The sequence below is a fragment of the Melozone crissalis genome, unplaced genomic scaffold (genome assembly GCF_028551555.1).
Source record: "Melozone crissalis strain CALT ecotype California unplaced genomic scaffold, PUWL_Pcris_2 ptg000013l_1, whole genome shotgun sequence".
Taxonomy (NCBI): Eukaryota; Metazoa; Chordata; class Aves; order Passeriformes; family Passerellidae; genus Melozone; species Melozone crissalis.
In genome coordinates, this window is record NW_026535791.1 from 60985572 (window position 1) to 61008448 (window position 22877).

General features: G+C 37.8%; 1 protein-coding gene across 6 annotated transcripts in view; it reads left to right on the plus strand.

Annotated features, from left to right (window-relative positions):
- CNKSR2 (connector enhancer of kinase suppressor of Ras 2) overlaps positions 1–22877 on the plus strand; it is a 206170-nt gene that overhangs the window by 42888 nt on the left and 140405 nt on the right. For all 6 annotated transcript variants that reach the window (XM_054271704.1, XM_054271707.1, XM_054271705.1 and 3 more), the window contains exons 3-4: positions 5088–5290; positions 16478–16565. In XM_054271704.1, the coding sequence (XP_054127679.1) occupies positions 5088–5290; positions 16478–16565 (291 nt within the window). The remainder of the gene's footprint in view (positions 1–5087; positions 5291–16477; positions 16566–22877) is intronic.

A 22877-nucleotide genomic window follows, 5' to 3' on the forward strand; every position in this document is an offset into this window, starting at 1 on the left:
CTTGTGATAGTTATCCTTACTACTGAGATATATCAGATATAATTGAGAAGTTGCACTTCTTTACACATAATTGATTGCTCAGTACAGCTATCTAGACTATAAAATTTATCTTTTCAAATGGTTACCATTTTCTCTCTTCCTTAAATTATATTGTTTGTGTGTGTTACAAAAAAATAGTTACCAAATTAAAATAAACCTTCACCTTCTTCAGTTTATACAGTCATGGTTGCCTTCTGCAGAGGAGCAGCAGAAATTAATCAATGTAAGCACTGCTGTCTTCTCCCTTGTCTGGTGAAGATACTGCTTTTATTTTCTTCTTGCCCACAAGCACCAGTATTACAGTAGCACCTTCAGTTCCCATCTTGTGTCTCTTCAGCAGAACTGAGCACTGGTCTCTGCATGCCTTTTGCTCCACATGGTTTTCAGCAGTATTCTTTCATGCCTTTTGTTTCCCAATGTTTTCAGATTTCTGGGCTGAAGAAAAGACACAGTAATTTAGAAAGGTAGGCAGAGAGGCCATATGTTCATTTCCCTGTCTTGCAGTGTTGGTAAGAGTCAGTGTCACTGAACTTGATACAGCATTTGTGCTTGGAGATGTAGAGATATTCATGGTTGCATAAAAGTTGTGATCGAGACAGCTGTTCTAAGGGATTTCTGGGTTTGTTAATGGGACTGTGGTTATGTCTGTGTTGCACATTGCACTGAGTTTAGATCTGAGCTTGGCTTATTTAGGTAGCTGAGATGGCCTTGCACTTGGAATGGGCACTATAAAAATACCCAAAACCAAAGTCCTGGCATCTTCTAGACAGTCTGTCTAAGCCAGCAGAGATTAGTTAGCACTGTTCGAGTTTGGAACACTTTACTTTTCAGCTGTGCTAAAAGTGTCAGATGTATTTCCTACCATCAAGAATCAAGTGAATTTAACACAGGAAAGAGATGAGGTCTAAATTTTAACTTTTTTTTTTTTGATTGAGGGAAGCAGGGAACATAACTACTGAACATTGATGAAACTATTTGAAGAAAAGTTTGCTTTATTTTCACATTTGGTTTGTGAACTCTCTTCCTACTCTTGGTATGCTCCTGCAAGGATGGGCTTGCAGAGGGACCAGGCTGGCTGTTCTCACAAAAATACCCTCAAAAAACTCCTCAGTGGTGATTAGAGCTGCTGCTTGTCAGCATGTGAAGAAAAGAGCTACAATTCCTCGCTCACACTGTCATGTTAAGGCACAGAAAAGTAATTAGCAGGTAAGATGTCTATTAATAGCACCCACCACCTTTAGTTCAAACACCTGCTGACAAGCTATTACTCTGTGTAGTTCAGCTTCATCAAGTTCTTGTTTTATGATTGCCAGAAGGGACTCCATTAGAGCCTTTTCTGTTGGGGCAGGGTATCTGAAGACACTCTGTGGCCTCTCACTGGGGGAGTGGATGCCTAGGCTTGTGTCACTTCTCGTAATCTCTACAGGCATGCAGAGATTCTTTGTGGCTCATTCAGTGACTGTGAATATATTTTGGCTAATGAAAGCACAACTCGTGTTAGTGCTGGCTAAATGCAGACTAGGGGAAAACAAAGAACTGTCTCCTTTGCCTGCAATTATCTTCTTACAGTGCTTGAAAATAAACGCAGTGCTTTTCTAACAAAACCGTGTTGTTAATAGTGTATTATTGAGTATAAAGTATGATTCAACTTGGCACTTTTTATTTAAGCATGCTTTTCCGTAGTATTAGAACACACAGCTCTGGTTGCTTTTAACGTGGGCCAGAAATATTAGTGATAAACAAAGTGAGGATTTTGTTAGCTTGGCTGCTGCTTTAGGATCCTTCTACTTAAAGGCTTCAATAAATACAGCTGCCCTGAAATATATTTTGCCTGAAATTTATCTCTGTATTTTCCATCTCTGGCTTTATCTGTATGATATTACAGGTAGAGGCTTTACCAAAGCCATCCTCATGTAAGACTGAATTCACATGTGGCCTAGGCACAGTGTTTCGTGTTAACACACACACGCACACACACACACACGCACACACACACACACACACACACACACAAATGCACACATTTGATGAATAGGTGTTAAAACAGGCTTTGAATCTGTAATGCTGTCTCTTCCTTCCCTCATATCTGATGGTGAAAAACAGCCTCTGAAAAAGAGGTGGCCATCATTTAGATATTAAGAGGGAGCGACTAAGGTTTTGTAGCTGATTTTCTAAAGAAGTGTATACATAAATGCAGCCTATTTTCCTCTTGTACAAAAAAACCTGAGTGTTTTGCCTGGTCTGCAGTGTTCAATATTGCAGGTTTTCTTTTATTCTGGTGCTTTACTTTCTGCTGGTGCTGCAGGTCTGCACACTGCCTGCCAGGGCTCCCTCTGGGGTGGGCATGGCGGCGTGCACAGGCTGGGAGCCAGCACCTGCCTGTCCGAGCAGGTGAGGGACAGACAAGGTGACAAAGAGGAAATGGCAGAAGAGGGGGACCTGAAATAATCTGGAGTTGTTGAGGACCTTTGGGATCCTGCCTCGGCCTCAGCGTGGTCTCCCCTGGCTCTGGGCTCTGTGTGGGGCACGGCTGGGGTGACAAGAAGGTGCCTGGCCTTGTATGGCACCCTACCCACACACCCCTTCCTCACCCACCTTAGTTTTATTTTTGGATTATCAGACTCAGCTCCTTAGGAACAGCCTGCTGAATTAAGAAATTCAGCGTTTCAGTGTCTCAGAAAGGAGGCAGCCCTGTGAGCAGGCCCGTGGCTGGCCTGCAGCCTGTGGTTGTACCCCCACGTGTGGGGGTGTGAGTGCCATGTTGTTGGGGCTTGCTTGTGGCTAGTCTTTAAGACATTTTTCATTTATTTCTTCCCCCATTAATTTTGCCAAAATGAGCTAGATGCTCAAGAAGCAGAATGAAGTAAGAAAAAATCTGTTATCTTTTTTCAGCTTACTCCCCCCCCCCCCCCCCCCCCCCCCTTAATCGTGCTTCCTCAGCAGGCCAACCACAGAAAGCTACAGGAAAAAACAGATATATTTTTATCTGATGTTTATCTTCTTATTTTGGACTCATTTAATAAGTTATGAGCTGTTTAGATGCATAATAAAGTGCATTTTTCTTTTCAATCCCAATTAATTGTTTTCATCTTGTAATCTCTATTTATAACCCAATGCTATCTGTTGTATAATTGCTCTTAAATATGTACATGGTGGAAAAGTTACTGCCCAAATATACAATTTGTCTAATTGGGATTGATTGTAGTGGCAGGGGACAGCATCTGTATAGTTGAGAAACATGCCTGCAGAGCCTTTCTTGCCCGAGATAGGGATGTTCACAAAAGTTCCAGTAATGGTTTATAAAGTGCAATCTTAATATATGGTCAGTGGCCCCTTCAGCAGAGTTCCAAAGTACGTTTTCTGCTGCAGAAGGATGGTTGTTGGTTGAGCAGCTCCCTCACAAAGTGTGCTCAGTTTACAGGCACACAGAGCTGGCTGGGAGGTGGCAGATGAGCTGTGTGCTGTAGTCTTTCCATCATGAGCTCCCTTGGCATGGGAGTGGATGTTGTGGAAGGGCTGGGGGCTCACTGAGAATGGCTTCAGTATAGTGTTCCTGCAGTCCCTGTGTAGTAAAAGAGGATGAAATAATTTAGTAGGTGGTTTGGATTGGGAGCAAGACAACTGCTGTAAATAATCACCACCTCACATTGTGCCCCCTCAATTCCAATAGAAAAAGACTAAGGTGAATAAGCTTCAGCAGTCTTCAATTAGCATTGATGAGTGTATCTTTTCTCCTTTCTCTCCTTGTGGGCAGATCAGCATGGGAGGAGAGCTGGGGCTGTCATGGAGTGTCATTAGGAAGTAGATTTTTCTGTGTGCATCTGAGGGGCTTTGTGCATTCTACTTCATAGTTTGTGGTAGGAAATGGTCCATGCTCTGTAATGAGTAGCCTATTTCATTGTCAACTGAGCGAGTTGTCAGCACCCCATGCTATCACCCTCTGATGTGGCTGAAGTGAGAACCTTCAAAATTCTATAATTCTCTTAGAGGAGTACTAAACTCAAGTCTGTGCAACTGCTTATTCCTTTGCAAAGGCAAATAAGTCCTTTTTGTAATAACTCTATCACTCTTTGTGTATGTGAGGAAAACAAATCTTTTATAGAAATGACAAATCACTGATGGTACTTTATTCTATTAAAATTGAACATTAAATCAGGGCATTCTTGAGGGCTGTTTTGGTAACACTTGTACTTTTGAAGGATTTCCAGCTGCTGTTTGTTAATATTGTTTGTTTACTACTTTTTGTTAATATTTCTGCATAATTATTTATGTCTCTTCTGCACAGCGAAGGAACGTAATTTAAGCGAGTGACTCTCAAATAGAAAGATAGTTTAAAACTTGACTTTAAATGAATTAATAATACAGGATAGAGGTGGTGCAGGGCAGCACTGTATTCTCTGGTATATGATTGTGGTGGTCCTTTACTGCTAAAAAAGAGTTAAAGTATGCTAATTAACTTAGATCTCTGAAGCCACCAAGACCGATTTAGTGCCACACCGTGTCCATGCTGCATACTTCTGCAAGCTGCAAGGTCTGGTGCCAGGTGTGTCTGAGGAGTTGTGAGTATGGACATGAGGTACCAATCCCTTATCATCAGGTCTACAGAGAGAACCCTCTGATCAAGGCCAGGTTGGATGGGGCTCTGCTGTAGTGCAAGGTGACTGTGTACATGGCTGGGGTGTTAGAATGAGATGGTCTTGAAGGTCCCTTCCAACCCACACCATTCTGTGATTCTGGTAATCTACTGACAGTGATGCACTGCTTTGAAAAACAGTTTTCCAGACTAGGTTTTTTCTTTGAGATGTTTTTCTCAGTACACTTAGAACAAGCTAAAGGATCACTCATAATTTTGCTCTTCTTTTGTTCTCTTTTTATGCACTTCAGAAACAGAACATTCTATACATTTAAAAACTACTGAGTGGGTGTATTGCTGCCTTAATTACTAGGAATGAAGTAGAACATCAGTTTTGCTGTTCTTGGTTCTTCTGTTCTTCTTCTGTTCATCTGTAAAGCTAACTTTCTTTTTTTTTTTTTTTTTTCCAATGCAGAACTATGGTTTGGAAACAGAAAATTTAAAAACCCTTTCTCACAAACTGAATGCATCTGCCAAAAATCTGCAGAACTTCATTACTGGGAGGAGGAGGAGTGGACACTATGATGGAAGGACCAGTCGCAAATTACCAAATGATTTTCTGACATCAGTAGTGGATCTGATTGGAGCAGCAAAAAGTCTTCTGGCTTGGTTGGACAGGTAAAATCTCCCAAATGTCTCACAGGTAACCAGATCATGCACATGAACAAGCTACAACTTCTTTACAAAATGTAACATAGAAACTGAGTGGAAGCAGAATTCATTCATATGTTCCAAGGGAATGTTTGTACCAATTCTTTTTTTTTTAGGTCAGCATGCAATTCAGATTAGCGTTTCAATACAATACCTTCAAATGCACTGTGACCCTACACATATGTATGCAACACATATAAGCAATAGGAGGACATCATTGGGTTATATATGTATTTTTTACTAATATAAAGCAGCAATTTAACTTGCATAAATCAGTTTCACTATCAAGTTCACAACACTGATCATACTTTTCATTTAATGGATGTCAGCATATAATTTCAGAGTGTGTGTGTGTGTACAAACATGGATGTTGTGTTTTAGGTTTTTTTAAATAGCAGTGAAATACTTCTGATTTTCTAGAAGTAGTGCTCTACACTTTAAACTCTGTTACCTAGGACGTGTGTGGGACCAGGATTGAAGTGTTTTGCTACATTTGTAGTGAATTTTTCTAATTATAACAAGAATAATATGCAGGTATTTAAGATGATCATTGAAATTCCTGAAGTGGTTAAAATTAGTCTATGTGTAAGTCTTTTTATAATGCATCACAGTGGATTTTCATCAGAGAAAATAAAATGCTTATCTTGATTTAAAGGTGTATCTTACTTTGTTTCAAGCAGCTGAAGATTTGTTCAGAGTATGATATTTGTGTAACTTTTTAAATCCAACAGAATTATTTAGTTTTATTGCTGGGTGTTTTGTTTTTCTGAGGAAAACCAACTACTCTCCCATAAATTATTTCCATATGAATGGTTTAGGTGAGGCCTGAATCTTTTCCACTTCTTAAGCTGGACTGGAAGCTCTTTGTTTTGTTCAGAAGTTTGCAGCTACCATTGCTTCTTCTTTTCTACTCCCTCTCTAGCCTTTCCCTAAGGTTGAAACCCAGAGTACCTAAAGTTGGCTCCTAAATTTTTCTTTAGGTATTTAAGATCAGTGTGTAGAGAATTAGTGCAATCTCATGGAAAGAGTTTAGTATTGAGACTTGAAAATTTGGGAATATATTTTTAGCTCTATTCTAAACTGTTAGTGCTTGGAATATCTATAGGCTTCACTTTTTCTCCCTGCAAAATTGTTATTGGCAGAAAGCAACACATCATACTGGGTTTTGAAACAGAACAGTAGAAAAACATGTTCTTTTGCATAGATGAGTCAATTTTTGCCACAGATTTCTGTTGAGAAATAATCTTGTTTGGTTTCTCATTGAAACTGTGGTCATGATTAAAAGACTGTTGACTAGTAAGAACTAGTCGTTTTGGGTTTTGGTTGTTTGTTTGATGGAGTTTTGAGTTCTTTTTTGATACTCTGTTATTCAAAAGTAAATTTCATATACATGTACACACATTTAACACATTGAAGAACAATGGGTTTTTTGCAACTAAATATAAATTTAATAATGGAAGTTCAGGAAGAAGATAGTTATTAATGCTAGAAAACATCTGTATCTGAGGACTGGTGTGTCACTGCAGTACTGTGCACTGCATGTACTTTTGCATTTAGCTGAAATGATCAGTGATCAAACCCAGGAATTCCAAGAAGTCAAAAATGAAGGAAATTATGGTGATATCACACTTTCAGCAATGCTGTCTTGAGTGTCCAAAAAAAGCTTCAGATTTCCAGGAAAGTTCTTTTTAAGATCTAAACACCTGGTTCTAAGAAATGTTTTCTAAAACGTTTTAAGAATTTTCTGATTTATGAATGTCTGGGTATTTTGGTAAAGTTTGTTCTTCCTTACTTGTGAAGACCCGAAATGAAGATGAAGGTAGGCCAATAAATACCTTTTTCTCAGGAAGTGGGAACATCAGGATATCAATATGATTCTGCTTCTTGTATGCCTTCTAAGAAAGTATTGGTGCCACTAGGGGGAGATAGAAAGATTTAAAAAATTGATTAGTAAAAGTTAGAAACATGGATTAAATTTTATTCTGCACACCTGTTACTGTCAAATCTAGACCCCAAATCTTAGTTTTTTGGTTGTTTTCTAGTACCAGTTCCATCTTAGGTTGTGAGAGGGGATGATTAGGATGAATGAAGTGGCTGTTAGGGTTGTCCACCCCATTGCCCTGCTAGGCTGCCCCTGTGCAGTGGATTTTGAGGTTTTGTCTGGGAAAAGCAGCTAGCAGCATCTCCAACTTGTATAGACATGCAGTGATGGGGTTTTATACATAGGGAATGGTGACAACACCATACAGGTTGTGCTTCCCTTGTTGCTGTAGGGAGTGCTCTGTTTATGATGTTTCTGTGGGACACCTAAGATCGTAAAGGACTTTGTGATGTCTGGCACAGTTATCTAAAGGAGTGTGAGAGTTGTGATTTGCTGAGTTACTTTCACTGTGGTCTTGCAGACTGTGCAGGGCCGATCCAAGGACACTCTTTGTTTCAGGTCTTTGCCTGGAGCAGTCCTACTTCCAGATGTATGTCAGAAATTGAGTTTAACTGAAAATTAGAGTAGCTTTTATTGCCAGGCTTTAAAAGTGTTTTGGTTTAGTTTCATTTATGAGCTGGAAAACTTAAAAGAGATTTCTATTTTCAAAAAAAGTTGTCTGAGGATTTTGAGGAGCATGGAATAACTCTGCTGTAACATGCTGTAAGGAAACTGTCATCACACTGATACATTTGAGTCTAATTTTAACTTCCTGTTACTTTCTCAGCCCACAAAATGTATTTTCTTTCAGGAGACTTCATAGCTTTAAAACCTTTTGTTTTATACTTTCTCCATTATCTTAAAATTCTTCCAAGTGAATTTCCTGACAGGATTGGTGCCTTGAAAACCCATGAGTCTTTTGTGAAAGGGTGATGCATTTCTACTTGACTCTGAATGTAACGTAGACAGATGGAAACCCACACTTCAGGCTATAGCAAGAAACTACTTACCTGATCAAAGCAACTTGGCATTGACTGTCTCCTGTGATACTTCTCTGGAATTACAGTCAATCAGATCTTCTAGACTTCCAGATAAATCTCTGGAGTTCTGTTCAGTCTTTACTCCTGTAATTCATGAAAGTTATATTCTTTGGAATAGTAATATATGTCACCTTTCTTTATAATATATGTCATCTTCCTTCTTCTCTGATGTGTCAGTTTCCTGGAAATTCTTCTGCTTTCTGTAGGGCTGATTCACTCCATCCTGGTGAGGAATATTTAAAAATGTGTAAATTAATTAGGATTACTGATTAAAATTCGCTACTGTGGATTTGCACTATGAATGTGTTGCAATTTTTTTGGCATAAAGCTATTTCCAACCTCATGAAAATATTTTTTTTTTCTATGCACTAGTATGTCCAATAGTATCTGCACATTTAATTGAAATTGAAATTAGGTATATTTACTTCTGTTAATCCGGATTAAAGTTTCATTCTTAGACCACACATTTATAATCCACCTGAAAATCACTTTGTAAAATGTTGCTTTATGTGTGGATGTGTTGGTATTCACTGCCTCTGCAATTTCTGAATTATGTATACATTATCCACCCCTACATTATCCATCCACGGCTTTCATGATCTAAAAGGAACATATGAACACCTCAAGGATTTTGAGAACTGAAGTTACTTTTTTCCATCTTTAACAAAATTCTGTTAGGATTTTACCATGTTACTTGCATCTTTAATGACACCAGTGAAAATTTCCCAGTTGTTGTCTAGAGGCAAGCATAAACTGGAAAGTAATGATATCATGGGGATCCCAGAAAATTCTTCTGAGCCCCAAGTTTAGAACATTTACCAGTGCCTATAAGTAGCTTTCTCTCTGCTTAGGACACAGCCAGGTCTTGTACTGTACTCCCAGCTCATTTTTTTTCTACTGATTTGCTGATACCTATCAGTTACAGTACTGAAATCACAATGAATCCTGAATTCCTGAGTGCTCAGATTCATTCAATAGATTTTCTCCCAGATCTTAGCAGACCACCTGACAGGCAAACAGAAAGTTGTATCTTCTTCAGAAGCTGGCACAACTCTGAGTGTTGAGTTTGTCTCCTAATGAGTCAGAAGCTGCAAAGTGAAGACAGCCTTGGGAGCAAAAGGCTTTTACAAATCCTTTAAGCACCTCATTCTTCCTCTTCAAGTCCCACTATACATCATATGTTTTTCTTTCATGGGACAGCTGGATTTAACAGGTACAGCTCATTACTGTAGTCCTGACTGGGAAGAACTGAATTGTTCTTTGTGGAAGAGGAAGGATCCTTAGCAAACCTGGACTGAGGTGACATTTGAAGGCAGCTTCATGAACTCTGTCTCTTCCCATTTCTCTCCTTGCTCTGCCAGCACAAACTTCTTGTGATGTCATCTCCTACGTTGTTCCTGGTTTGATATATTCTCTTCGTTCACCCTCACCACATTCAGTTGTCTTTGCCAACCAAAATCCCTGGAAATCTGTATTTCCTGCAGATTGCATTAAGCAATAAATAGAATTCTTAGTTGTGTTTCTGGGCTTCTTCCTATCTAGTCCAGTGTTTGGGCCATGTTATCTGGAGCAAGGACTCCTTATACCATATATCTTATGCAGCATCAATAGAACATTTTGGATCTTAACAATAGGAGTAATATCTGTATAAAGTATAAACACAGACTTAGAGAATTGTAGTGAGGAAGGATTGGTTGTTTTTAGGACTACGTGAGTCCTAATTAAAGAGACTAAGATAATTTGGTAGTTTTTGTTTTCTTTTCTTTTAAGAATTTAAGAAAATACAGTCAACTTCCCATGAGATAACTACTACAGTGTTTTGCGTCTGTTGTTGTGTCACAGGTTTCAATGGTCGTGAATTAGGATTTGTGAAGCACCACTGGATTTTTTCGTGTACTGTTTGACTCAGCCATCTGTGTGGGCAGAGATTCAATATGTCTTTCACAGCAACTCTTCTGTAGCTCTTGTTTTTCATACTAGCACTATCCTCTTTTTGAAAATAAAAAACTTGAAGTGCTGCTGCAGATTACACTGCAGTCTAAGTAGGAGAAACAAAGAGATTTTGTGGAGATAGATTTTTGTATTCAAGACTTTCAGTGCTGTGGCCAGAGAAAAGCTAATAGGCTGACAAATGTGCATCAGTCTGATTAACTTACCACTGCTGTCTGGATACATGGTACATGAAGAAAATGGAAAAAAAAAAAGGTGAACAAAAAACCTAACTGTAGCTAGAAATTGTTATATAAAATATATGGTAAAATTGTTGATGGAAATAAAAAAAGATATAAACTTTCACAGTAAAAGGCCTTTTAGGCAAGTCTAGGTCTACTTTTAGGGTCATTCCCAGAATAGTGGGGTATAATCCTATAACTTCTAAACCTCAGGTGGGCAAATTATTTTGGTACTGGCATGAATTGCTACAATTCTGTGAAGCAGTTGTATCCATTCAGAAATCCTATTAAATAATAGTAAAACCTGTTCCTGAAGTTAAGGACATTTGAATGCTTCAGTGGCTGACAGCAGAACAGGATCTCCTTACACCATGGGCTGTTTTTGGTGATGCTTCAGTGGATCAGAGAAGTGCAGCCTGCAATGATGTAAATGGTCTTGGTTTGTGACTGAACAATTCTGGGTGTTCGGGTTTAGCACACCCTCTGAGTGTGCATTGTGTAAAGCATTGTAGTAGGAGAACGCTCCCCGCACCGAAATGGATGTCCTTCTTTTCACCATGGTGACATACTCAATGCATACATTTCCTTCCATTGTAGGTAGAATGTGTTGAGCTGGGTTTCTTTGCCTCATTGTTTTTGGTGAATGAGCCCTGATGATGTTTATGGTGTGACTGTTTTGTAGTTTTAGTAAAGAGGCGCATTGTTTGTAAGCCCATAACTTCTTACTTACAAAGAAAGTGTTACTGGTTTAGAGTCTCCTTTATTAGAAACTTCATACAGTCCTGCTAGCTGTGCTTGGTTATTACTTGTCCTGACAGGGTAAATCTGCTTTGTACACAAGGTAGTGGGAGTAAACAAATGAAACCCAAGCAAAAAGAAATAAAAGACATTAGTGGTTCTTTACTCACCCCACCAGTATTGCACTATTTGTCAACTGGGTTTCAGCCTTAAACCTTTGAATCTTGTTTCCTTTATGCATTTCCCTTTTTGCTGGTTTGAGTGGTATACCAAACCTGTCAGTAAGTGCTGCCTTAGAATGCTATGGTACTTAACTGTATTGTGCTCCTGGAACAGCTGTAGAAGTTTAATAGAGCACTCATTTAAAGAGTTCCTTTGTCCAGTGTGAATTTTACTGCATTCTTCCCTGATTCTACATAAAGCAGTTCCATTAGAAATACAAATGAAATGTTTGTTTCATGAAAGCCTAGAACTATGAACCTTGGATGGCTTAGGCAGTGTATATACGACAGTATTGTGCCTTCAGATTTTTATTTGACCTTAATATGTTGCCTTTGAAGACTGCGTTATAGTACTGCTTTGGTTGCCTCTCTCTTTGAAAGATTTTGGACTATTATGTTTAATCAAAAGGCTTTTTGGATGTTTTCCCTTGTTAGGGTGCTAAAATAAGTATGATACTGGTTTTAAACCGCTCACAGTGTTTATTGTTATAAAATATCTCAGTACTACAACTAATGGTGAAATAGGATTAATTTTTGGTTTGGATTATGCTTTTACTAACAGCAGTCTGAATTTGTCCAAATTGCAACTTTTTAAAGTGAAATTGTTATTTCTATGTATTATTTCCCCTTAATGTTATATGAAGAAGACAGATGAGGAGGCTAAAGTGGATGAGGACAAAAAAGTTGATAATGTAGAAGTACTGAGGGTATGCATCTCCTTTGCAAATTTTTAATTGTTTTTGAAGGATTTTTCTTCATGTGGAATCAGTAGTCGTGACTATTAATAGCTGTTGACTTGTATTATTTCTTAATTCTGTGATGGAATTAGCTGTGCTATGTTAATGTGGCTGGTTTTTCTAATAGTCCTTCAGGGTGGTTTCATGAATGAATGTTTAATAATATAACTTATTTTTTCATTCTGAAAGATGCTGATGCTGCTAAAAATGCTAATTAGGTCTCCATTCATAAAAGTGTACACATATGCATGTGTGTTGCAGCCTACATTACATGTATATAAACAAAGTCAAATTTCAGAGCTGTTAGATTATTTATGTCCAACACTGGTTTAAAAAAGTGTGAAAAGAACCTGTTGTCTTTTCATGCCTTATCTTAGGAAAACCTTACATCCTATATAGATCAGGGCATTGAAGTTGATGGACTTTAGTGTTAATTAAAAAAAAAAAAAAAAAAAGTAAGCACCAGTGTTTTTTTCCCTGTGGATGAGGTGTTTCAAAGCTCTTCATCTTGCCCTGGTGTCTCATAAGGTAAAGGTTCACAATGTGGGTTTGCACAGTGACAAAATATCATGGTTCCCACTTTTCCAGCTGTATTCATGATCACAAAATGTCTATGAACTTAATTATCCTTGAAACCCATTACCCACTCATTTGTGAAAGTGGTTTGAAAATGACTAATGGCCTCAAGTGTTGGAAAGGAGAAGGATTGAGAAAATGGGAAACTAAAGGCAAAAAATACCGTGTGTTTGCAAAAGCATTCACGTGATTGTGTAAATTTATTTTCCTTAAGATATCAGGTATACAAGGGTTAGAGAAATAATGAAAATGGGAAACCAACAGAGGTTTGGAAGAGGAAATGTGGAAAGGGCATGTGGTAGGCATGCTGTGGAGCTACAACGTGTTTTCTTGTGGGTGTTGTAAGGAAATCACAATTTTGAAGGAAGAACAAACAAATTACATGAGAAACAGTAAAAAATCTTCCACAGAGGGAAATGTATATTGGAAATATCTTGGAAATTCCTGTGAGAGGTGAGACAATGAGACACAGATCAATGTTACAGCAGGAAGTGAGACAACATGTAGCCCCAGAACAAGGCAGTTCTTTACTTCCTCTTTTAATTTGGAAGCACCAAATTGGACAGTACAGGTGTTGAAAATTGCAAGTTTTTCTCAGGGAATTTTCTTCACTGGAGTTGTATAAAGTTCCGCAGACCTGAAGGTCCTAGGGTCTGTGAAAAATGTGGCTTTGAAAGAAAAGCATAGAAGCATTGCAAGTGATGGAAGTGACTTTGCCAAGCCAAGGATATATTATTTTTTTTAAGTAGAGAGAAGTTGTTTCATTAAACAGGGAATTTCTTACACCTGGTGCAGGTCTCAAGGCAGAAAGTGTTTTAGCAGCCATCTGAAGTTATACTATATGTAGGCTTTATTTGCATTTATACAAGTTGATTCATCTATTCACAGTCAATAATATTGTGCTGTATTAAAATTATAAGCAATGGGTATATTACCAATGAAGAGTTGTTTTTTGTTTTTTTTTGTCAGATTGGTATTTTTCACTCTGTCTCATGTGAAATCCAGTTGGTGATCCTGCAGTGAAGTTTCTGTTGCTATTTTTTTTGAAACTGCTGGCATGTTGTTACACTGAATCTTGCTGGACTTTGGCTACTGAAGTTGAGGCTTGGGATGGAATCCCAAAATACATTTCCTTTGGAGGCAAAGATTTAGAGAGGTCTTTCCCGTTAACCCAGCTGCTTATGTAGAAGTGGCTGTGTAATTGTGCATGTAGATTGCCTCCAGGGATGGGGTCTGAACTGGAGATGGGGAGAAAAGGGACCTGCAATTTTACTGGTCCAGTTTGCAGCAATACCCTAGAGAGGCATCTGCAGAAATTGATGCAAGGGAGTTGGTTTAAAAGCTACAGAGACTTCCAGAGGAGGCAATGGGAGGATCCCTTTGGTTTTCTGCCAAAGCAGAGTTTATTTAAACTATGAATCTGCCTCCTTATCTTTTTAAGTTGTGAAGCACTTCTCAAAATCTTACATCTTAGTTGTTGATTTGTAGTAGTCTTCTTCTTCCTGCTGGCACCCTTGCTGCCTGCTTGACATGCTGTTGCCAGTAAGTCTTCACTGGGATAACTTAAATGTAACTAAAATGAGTAATGTCTCAGTCCCTTTGCCTGCTCTTTAAAGTCAACAAAGTTTATTTGGGGCATTTCTAATGATTTTCACTAAGAGTAATGATGGTAAAAAATACTCTTATTTTTCTCATGAACCGTGAAACCAAACTAAATTACAAAAGTATGAGGGAGGATGATGTGGTATTAGAAGCCAAAGCCTACTGTGTGATTTTGTTTAGAGAAATGCTGGAGGCTGTGAAATGTCAAATAGATTCCAGTTGTGTAATTTCAGGATCAAATTGTATTAACACCCATACTTAAAGTAAAATAATACCATTTGCTAGTTTGATTCCATTCATCTTCAATAAAAGTAAGTTCCTAAATGAGCATGACCTTTTTAAATCAAGGTTTCAGGTAGATTTCAGAACCTCAGTAGTTACAATTATGGAAGGAAAAATCAGTGGTTTTGTACATCTTGACTAATGTACTTCTTCAAACACAGTCATCACAGAATCACAGAATCCCGAGTTAGAATGGACCCATCATGATCATTGAGTCCATCTCCTGACTCTGACAATGACACTACGTGCTTGAAAGCATTGCCCAAATACTTCTTGAGCTCAGTTGTGGTTCATAACCAAGCAGTTCAGTTACCTTGTTACCTTTCATCCTTTAATATGCTCATAAATGTCCTAAACTTCAGAAATAGTCTCTGGGCCTGCTCTAGTGTGTCCCTACTGTATGGTTGTCATATGCTGCAGAAAACTTGGGCTCTGAATTGTGAGTGTATGTCTATGTCCAGTGACTTTCATAAGGCACCTTTTGGAACTTACCTTAGCTTCCAGTGTCTGTACTTTCATTTTAAAAGAATGTACTGGTTTCCTCTCTAGAAAATAAAGGCAGAAAGTGGATGTGATTGTGTGATGTATTATATAAAATTAAAGCTGGTTGACTTAATTAAGCACCTCAGAGTTAATTCTGTCTTATGAACCATCAGGGCTGGATTGAGAGCCCTAGAGAAGAAAGAGAGCATGAGATGAAACCATCAGAGATAGTGGAGTTCACATGGGGTTATTAATGGACAAATCTAAATCTTCCCACACTAAAATTTCAGTAATTCTGTGTTTAGAATTAATGTAATTTAGAAACCTGTTAGTATCAGTAGAAACAGAGTATTTACAGCTATCACTGGCACTTGCTTGTAGCAAAGTTCTTTGTACTGGAAATATCTTCAGGCTTAAATAAGGAAGGCGTAATACCAAGCAGTGCTGTAAAGGTAGATGCAACTGTATGTGAAGTGATGAAAGAAGCCAGTTGGGGAAGGTATCAGTCACCCATCCTGATATAAAGACAACCTCACTACCACCTGTTTTTTTGTGTGTTTTAAATGTTTGAAGCAGGTATATTAGAGACAAATGCTATCTTTGTGATGCTAATAATGCCCATAAAATCCTAATAAAGTCAAGCTCTTGACTCCTCTTAGAGAAAATAACAGTTCTGCCTAGTGTTTGGCTGCTTCTTGAATAAAGAATGAGTCACATATATGAGCTTACAGTTTGAGAGGCTTGTAGAACACAAATCAGATGACTGCCAGCTTCACTAACCAAATATATTTTAGCAGTGCCTCTAGAAGGCAATCAAGCTTCCAGAGTAGGCAAGCATTTTAAACATCCTAATATAAAGTTTTTAAAGGCTAGGACACATGTAGGTAAGGTCTGTGAATGTTGGATTACACTGTTCATTTCACTAAGCAGTTCTGACTGTAGCAGTGTGTGAGAATGTTGGGTTGTGCTTCCAGTTTAGGCTTTGCAGCCACTTCTCAGCATTCATTGATGCATCTCTGGCTTTAAATGCTGTTTCCCCCTCTAGATTCTACCTATTCCAAGTCCCTCTACTACTTCTCCCAGATATTAGATCAAATCCCAAGAATCCCAGTGAATCAGCCAAAAGCTTCTCTGATCTCATTCACATCTGGACCCTGTTCATATCACAGGAGGAAGTAGTGCCTCTGGCTGTCTTTATAAGGGTATTCCCAAACCAATGCAGAAGGCCAGCTGGGCTTCTTCTGGGGGAGTAAAGGTAGTCCAGAAGTAAACTGTTAGGAATAATGCTTTTATAAATTGAATTTCTGAAAGAGGAACTTAAAACTTCAGGTGGATATCTGCTAGTGCTATTCAACTTTTTTCTTTTTTTTCTTCTTTTTTTAGATCACCTTTTGCTGCTGTCACAGATTACTCAGTAACAAGAAATAATGTCATACAACTCTGTCTGGAACTAACAACAATAGTACAACAGGTATGAGACAGTTTGCTTAGCAGTTTATTTTTTTCTGAACTGTAAATGGCTATTACCTTTTTCCCCACAATTTTGTTTAACACTGGCTATATCACTGTCCAACCAAAATAAGGGAATACTAGTATTTAGTAAATGCTTTTTTAAAATTCTGTTTTCTGGTTTTATAGTACTAGTTTCTGTTCTGTGCATATGGCTCTGCATATCTCATCACTAATGTTTATCTTGGGTTCTCTAGTATAATATAATCACTGTAAAATGAGGTAACTACCTGATAATTTGCATCTTTAATTTTTTATATTTTGTCTTTCAATTTTAATTGCCTGTCTGGTTCAAATGATATATATTTATTGAACTTTAGTAATCCTTTCTTTCCTAAGGTTTGTATCATCTAGACAGCTGTTGAAACATGTTGCCATGGGGCAGTTAGAATATTTTGATTATATTTTTGTACATCCTACCTTCAAGAAATCCAGAAGTAGTTACTGAGAAGTAACTTGCTTAATGAGTTTCACTGGGGAATGCAAACCTGAGAACCTTCCCTGCCCTTCTGTCTGTGGGTTAGGTCTGTCTCTTGTTCTGCTGTCTGTTGTTCTGCTGAACTGTTAGGTCTCTGCTGCCAGGCAGAAGTCTGAGGGATGGTTTGCACTTGAGAAGGTAGAGTGGAGAAAAAGGGAGGGAGTGGGCTAGGCAGTAGGAGCACTGAGGAGACTTTCTGGTTTTCACAAGCATCACACCAAACTAAGAAAAACTAAACTTCTGTCTCAGCTGTCCAGACTGGTCATTTTCCACTGTGCATCACTGTCTTTAGATAGTTTTTAGATGAGGGAAGGAGGCACCTGATCAATTTTCCCTATTAATTAGAAAGTGGGTAAAGTAGCAACCACAGCAGTATTTCCCTGGAATTAGGTCATTGTCAATTCTTCTGAAAAATTCATCCCTATCCATCATACTGCTAATTCACTGTGGTATAGGTTGTTGTTTCTCTAGGTATATTTTTCAGTGTGGATGATAATAAATGTTACTATTTAATACCTTTGGAGAACAGCATTTTTACCTGCTCCAAAAATAACATAGTTCTGCAATCAGAAAGCGGTTCATGAATCCATACTTGGAAATCAAAAGGAGCATTTATGTGCCTAAATTCAAGCATGTACTGAAATTGAATTGGGCTATATTCAGAAGAACAATAATGAAAAATTCCATTAGTGGTCTCAAACATGTGTTTTGTGCTCAACTTAAATGCATTCCAATGGTGCATTTCAAAATGTCCTAGCTGCTGTTTTTTTAATATGCTCACTGAGCACACTGATATTCTTCATTGTGCTTTCTTTTGGATGTAAATTAAATCTTTCAATATCACATGGTTTTTCTGTCTCAGAATCGTGTTTTCTTTTATATGCAAAGCATTTTATAGTACCTTACTAGCTTAGGGGTTTTTTATAAAAAGTATTCAGAAGGCAATGTTGCAATTTTTCTTTTTAACAGCAGAGAACAGTTTCTTACTATGCTTAAAGGTTTATAAAAGGTATACAGTCTGTACATTTTTATTACCTTTGAACTTTTTTAAGACTTTTGTAAAATTTAAAAACAGAACTTCAGTACCTGAGTTCCATTAGGAACTTTTGGTGTTGATTAATTTATAGTCAATGTTTAGATTTATTAACCAAAACCAAAAAACCAATTCTGTAGTCAATATGAAGAATAAAAACCACTAAACTCAAAGTGGCCTGCTTGAATTATTTTGCACATTTTGAAGGTAATTGTAATACTGTGTTTATTCATAGAGTTAAATTATATTGGGCGTCTCCCTCATTATCAAAGCTAAGTGGATAATGAATTAAAATGACAGTATTGCATCACTCTTATAAGGATAAAGTCTAAGAAAACCTAATGATTGTCTGTGTTTTAACTTATAAATAATTAGAAAAGCTGGATTTATAGACAGATTTTGGTATAAAATGTGGGAAGACACATGCTTTGTTTTAACTATCAGGTTTTCTATGTCTGCTGCACATTGCCCAAGGCCTGACAGGCCAGTGTGCAGTGGATATTTGCCAGTGAGAGCAGGCCCCTCAGACCACTGCAAGTTATCACGGTAGCCTGCACTAATCATCTGCTTCTATGCAGCTGCTTTATTTTGGCTGAGGTATTTTTTTCTCCCCCTTAGGATTTTAGGATATTGTTTCACAGCCTCTTCCTGCAGGTTTTGACTCGAAACACTGTCCTCCTTGCTGATGGCTTCTCTAATTCAGGGCTTGCATTCTTGTTCATTTTTATAAGAAACTTTCCTTGCAGAAAAACTAGAGGGGAAAAAAAAGAATTTAAAAAACAAATCCATGAGACTGTCATTATTTTTTGCTACCATTTCCTTGCGTTCTCTCTCCTACACATATCTGTCTCTCAGTAGGAATTGAAGGCTGAGCATTATCTGTACTTTCTGTTTCCTTTGCTATGCATAAAGAAGGCATAGATCCTGTACATCAAGTTCTTTCGTGATGGTACAGGATAGATGTCAAAGGGCTATGGTTGTGTGTATGTGAGATTGCTTTGGGTTGTGTTTGTTTGCCTTAGGTTCATTCATGAATTTAGATTTGTGTTGACAGAATTACTCCAGTCACAAATGTGTGTCAGGAAGAACATGAGAGCCTGTTCTTGATGGTGTTCATGGAAATCTTGATGTTGACTTAGATAGCTGGGTTATTCAGCTTCAGAGGGTGCCAAGAACTGGTTGGTCCTTTTGAGTGTGCTCATTTTGGTTTAGAAAGCTAGCAGTAGCTAGACCGATAACTGTAGGGAACAGCAGATTTCTTGCTTTCTTTGGGAATCTGGAGATAGCTTTTATTTTTATTCTCAATGCTCTTATTCCTCAGAAATTCATTAAGGTTTCACTAAAGAAGCTTTCTTCTTTAAAATTGAAGCCCTGGAAATCTTGGGAATATCTGAAAAGTCTAATTTTATATTGACTTTGTAAGTTACCAGACAGTTTAAGAAAATTTTGCTGCTGAACACACTATTTCTTTTGCTGCTCTTTAATAGTGATCATTAGTAGCCCTCATCACATGTTTTTTACTTTCCTTAATCAGCTTTCACAATGATTTGCAGTGTTTATTTCGTTTTCAAACCACCGATGTTTATCTTGCAGCTTTAGTGTCTGGTGGGATTTACTCAGGAGTATGCTGCAGTAGGAGCATAGCTGTAGGCCTGTAAATGCTCCTTTAGAAAAGCTTCAGTGCACTTAATTCTCTGCCTAAAGACCTCTTTGAAGAGCTGTGGTGGAAGCAATGCTGTGTAACTGGGGTGGAGATGGAGAGCAGTCACTTGGCTGGCATGAATCTGCCTTGCATTGCTGCACAGAGCACACTTCTGTCATCAGCTATCAGAGCAACTTCTGGAGGTCACCTCAGATTTTGGGTGACACGGGGTGAGAACCTGAGTGATGCAATTTGGGAAGTGGCAGCCAGGATGGAAGATAGCAAAGAGAGACCAAGATAATCCTACACAAAGTCTGGACTTTATGGGCACCTGTGATTTTGGGCTAAAAGCTGTGCTATAGGGCACACAGAAATGCTCTGTGCACTGCTTTAGCTGAGAGGTTTGGAACTTTTTTCCCATTTAAAGGCATTTGAGATATAAAAGAAAAAGCATCCATATATTCCTTGCCCAATGGATGCACTTCCCATCCCCGGGGATATTTCTGTTGGGCTTTTAGCCATGGCTGTTTCTCAGATAAAAGATGTTGAAAAGGATCACAAATTATTTCTTGGGAAATGCACTATTTTTCATGTCATTGTGGGGTTTGTAATCACACGGCTGTAAACTCAAAAGAGAGATGTTTCAAATGTTAAGTTTCACTGAGAAATGTCAGTAGAGGCTTGTTTTCCAGTTAAAAGGATAAAATGGAAATTTACCTTCCTAGCTCCCCTGCTCTGACTCAGAATTCAAATGCAGTGATATAAAGTGGTTCTATTCATTTACTAAGGACAGTATCAAAATCATGAATGAAGAAGAATAATTAATGTCCTGAGTGCCAGTCTTACAAATTATCTCTCATCTTTTCCATCACAATTCCTCACTTTTGTTTTTAAGTCCTAATTATTAAGGACTTTAAGGACTCACTAAATATAGTTTTAAATTTTAAAATTTCAGGTCATACCAAATTGCTAATTATCTCAGGTATCTTTAGCTAATAAAATGGTTTTAATAGTTTAGTGTTGTGAAGCTGTGATTGGATCATCATTGAAGCTGCTTTGTGCCTCCAGATTGTAGGGATTTTCAAAGCAACATGTGTTGGCTGGAGACAGTTGCATATTAAATTTTAAAGTTTTTTATTTACATTTTTAGCATTATTCATTCCACCCCAACTTTATTACCAAGTGTTTGCATAAAAAATTGTTAGCCTGCTGTGGTAATAATAATTTCCTCCCCATCTTTTTAGGTAAAAATACTGCATGATGAGGAGGCCACATTCTTGAAATTTCCTATTTATATGCATAGCACTCTGTTTATACAGTGTATATATTTTTGTTTATACAAAACTGCCCCATATTTGTTAAGTGTTCAAGTGAGGGGGAAGTGTACGAATAGGTAGCTGGATAGATGTTGGGGAAAGTTACAACTAAATAGCTCCCCTTGAAAACAATTCACAGGCAATATCTGTCTATGTATATAAAATCAGAAAGGTTTTCATATGAGAGTATTATAAGTCATTGTCAGTAATGCTGACAGGAATTCATTTATCTTGTATCCTTCATGTGCTGCTCTTATGCAAGATTTTCTGTTCTATAGGTTTCAAAGCACCTCTCAGTAGTGGTGTTTCAGGATACATACTGATCTGTGCAGTTATTCTCTTCACTTTTAAAAGTTAATGTGTATTGCATATAATGTATGTATAGTCAAAAATAGAAACTAAAGGATTGTGGGAAGCATGAAACTGTTGTTTGTTTACGAGAAGCTATATCAAAGTAGTTTAAATGTATGCTCATGTATGCTCTTTAGCAATGTTTTTCTCTTTTTCATAGTAAAGTAGCTTATTTCTTTTAAAGCACACTTTTATGGAAAATTTCAGATGTAATTTAATGTAATGTAAAAAGTGCCTGAGGTACTTAGCATTGATGCCTTTTTCTGAATCTGGTAGTTTGTTTCTGCTATTTGATTATACAGGTTTTTCCCCTTGAAATGGTTTACTTGCATATGTATTCTCTTTCGATGTAAATTTAGAAGTGCTTTTTGAAATGGAATTAGGCATGGAATAACTGAAAGATTTAAAAGTCAATAATAGTCTATTGGCATGAACCTCTACTAGAGCTAATTTGATGACTCATTAGTTGTCATTGAGATAGGTGCTGTAAAGAGGTATGGGGTTTTCTTCCTAAAGTTGTGTACTGCTGTATATGTCTGTGATGTGACATTTTCAAAGTAGCTTATGAAGCTGCCACCCTGTAAAGGTCAATTTGGTTTTTTTCCATTCTCAGAGAAAGTAATTTTCTTTTCCTAGGGGATAGAAGGATAAAAAAAAAAAAACCAAAACCAAAACCCACCAAAATACTCGATTGCTTAATAGGTAAAAAAATTAGTGACCAGAAAGCAAAAATGAGTTGATATTGACTTGGTTTGTTATTTTTAGGCTTTTTTTGTTTTTTGTTTGCTTGCTTTACTTCCAGATTAATGATTGACAGTATCTGAACATGGGGAATAGTGAAACACAAAGCAGAATATTTTGTGAAAAAAGAGTATTCTTTTTCACAGGGCATGTGTTGGTAAACCAATGCAGCTGTTAAAGTTTTCTAAGAAATGGAGGTTGAGTGAGTCAAGGTGACAGTGAAGGAGTCAGAGACTATGGAACCACATGCAGAAAGTTGCAGAAAGTTGGTGAAAACTGAGATAAAGTGTAGATAGGAGAGAAACTGTGGTTTTGCATCTCATGTTTCCTTTAAACAAAAGCTTTCTTAACAAGGCTGATGTGGGCACTGTGTCTGTGCACACTGAGTGGCATCACAGTCTCCATCTGAGTGAGGCACACAGGATATGCCACTCTTGCTGTGTAATTCTTTATACATGGTAACTTCCATGATTAATGGTGATGTGTGGTGTTGGTCATATCAGTAGATGTGAAGCCTGAGATTCTGCATTTCTATTACTTTGGACACTGATCTCCTTTCCCAGGGCCAGAGCACTCTCTGTAACCAGGTACACTGAAGCACATTCCAGTTCAGTACAGTGAGTTACAGAAACCATGTGTTGCCAAGGAACCAGTAAGAGCCTTAAGCATAAATTAGTGTAGTGTCTGTCTTCATTTCAGGACTATGAATGTGT